The 1559-nt window shown below is 53.6% G+C and overlaps 1 protein-coding gene across 1 annotated transcript in view; it reads right to left on the bottom strand.

Moving 5' to 3' along the window:
• The window catches only part of LOC107296790 (major histocompatibility complex class I-related gene protein-like), a gene marked incomplete at its 3' end in the record, with an annotated part of 6703 nt that overhangs the window by 1218 nt on the left and 3926 nt on the right, over positions 1–1559 (bottom strand). Inside the window, exon 3 of the mRNA XM_029286143.1 lies at positions 660–935. Coding sequence (XP_029141976.1) covers positions 660–935 — 276 coding nt within the window. The remainder of the gene's footprint in view (positions 1–659; positions 936–1559) is intronic.

Here is a 1559-nt window from a genome sequence, read left to right as displayed (position 1 = left end):
CGGAAGGTAAGGAGATCCGGAATTATCCAAATCTCGGGGGGTAGTTCGTTCCAGAGGGTGGGGGCACCCACAGAGAAGGCCCTCCCCCTGGGGGTCGCCAGCCGGCACTGCTTGGCCGACGGCACCCTGAGGAGACCCACTCTGTGGGAGCGTACCGGTCTGTGGGAAGGAATCTGCGGCAGAAGGCGGTCTCGGAGGTCTCCCAGCATTCCCTCTCCTTGTCAACCTGTGGGAGTCCAATGGGGCACTGGAGCTCTTTAGATTTATTTTTGAAAGGGATACATAGAATTTGGGCTAATGTTCTCAAATTGGCCAACATAATCCCCAATTTGGTGGATTGATTCAATTCTAAGCCCCCAAATCAAATTTGTTCAAATTTGTTCAGATGAAAATGAGGAACAGACTGGCCTTTTCTTTCCGACCCAAACACAGGACATTCATTTTCTTCTGCTTGCAAGACTTTCCCGGGGAAATAGAATGAGACCTGAATGTGTTGCTCAATATTTTTTTTTAAACTACTTACTTTGGGGGTCACTGAAGATGGGGGATACTTCCTGACCCTTTTCTGGAAAGGATGGGTTGGCTATGTAGGATAGAAATAATATGGGGAGGAGGAACCCACAGAAACATGTTCAATGAAGACCCCCTTTGCCACTCACCTGTCCTCTGCAGACCCTCCTTCTTGTAGGACAGGTATCTCTGCAGCCACTCAAGGCAGGTCTCTTCCAGGAAGAATTTGTTTCTCTGGGACCATCCTGGATTTTCCTCCCACTTCTCCTTGAGCTTCTCGGCCTGGGGCTGAGCTGCCACCCATCTGAGTGTCTCCTTGTCGAAGCTGATGAAGTCCCTTCCATCGTAGCCATAGTGCAAAAACCCTCCTTTGCTCCCGTCTTCCCTGAGCTCACAGCCCCAAATCGTCTGCCAGGTGTGAATCCCTGAAGAAGATGCAAAGGGGGTGGTGGGTGTGAATGAAAAGGGTCCAGGATTCCTCTCCCTGGACCAGGGGTCCCCAACCCCCGGTCTGCAGACTGGTATCAGTCTGCAGCCAGTTAGGAACCGGGCCGCGCAGCTGGAGGTGCGCTGAAGGCACGTCTTCCACCTCTGGGCATGAGGCGAGACTGCAGGGTAGGGGTGGGAGAGTGGCTGAGCAATAACTGTCTCGCTCAGGGCAAAGGTCCTCCGGCAGCTGCACTTGCAACTGACTCCTCCTCCTGCTACTTTTTCTTTTTCCTCCTCCTCCTCTTCTTCCTCACTTTCCTCTTCTCCCCCTTCCAGCACCCCAGCTGAGTTTGTGTTCCCTTCATGCAACTCTCCAAGTTTGCAAGCCTACCCAGCTTGCAAAGGGGGACAGGAGAGGGGAGAAGCTACATTTCCCCTTACGCACTGTGTCTCCAAGGGAATCCCTCATTTGCTTCTTTTCCAAGACTGCTGGGCTAGCGCAGTGCCGAGTTGGTTTCCCCCCTCTCTCTCCCTCCCTCCCTCCTCTCTCTCCCTCTGCCTCCCGCCTCTCCCTTTCTCCATCTCTCCCTCTCCCTCTCTCCCTCTCCCTCCCTCCCTCT

This window comes from Protobothrops mucrosquamatus, unplaced genomic scaffold (assembly GCF_001527695.2).
Source record: "Protobothrops mucrosquamatus isolate PMUCROS unplaced genomic scaffold, P.Mucros_1.0 scaffold2973, whole genome shotgun sequence".
Taxonomy (NCBI): Eukaryota; Metazoa; Chordata; class Lepidosauria; order Squamata; family Viperidae; genus Protobothrops; species Protobothrops mucrosquamatus.
Note: the sequence above shows the minus strand (reverse complement) of the source record. Positions and strands in the feature narration are given on the sequence as shown.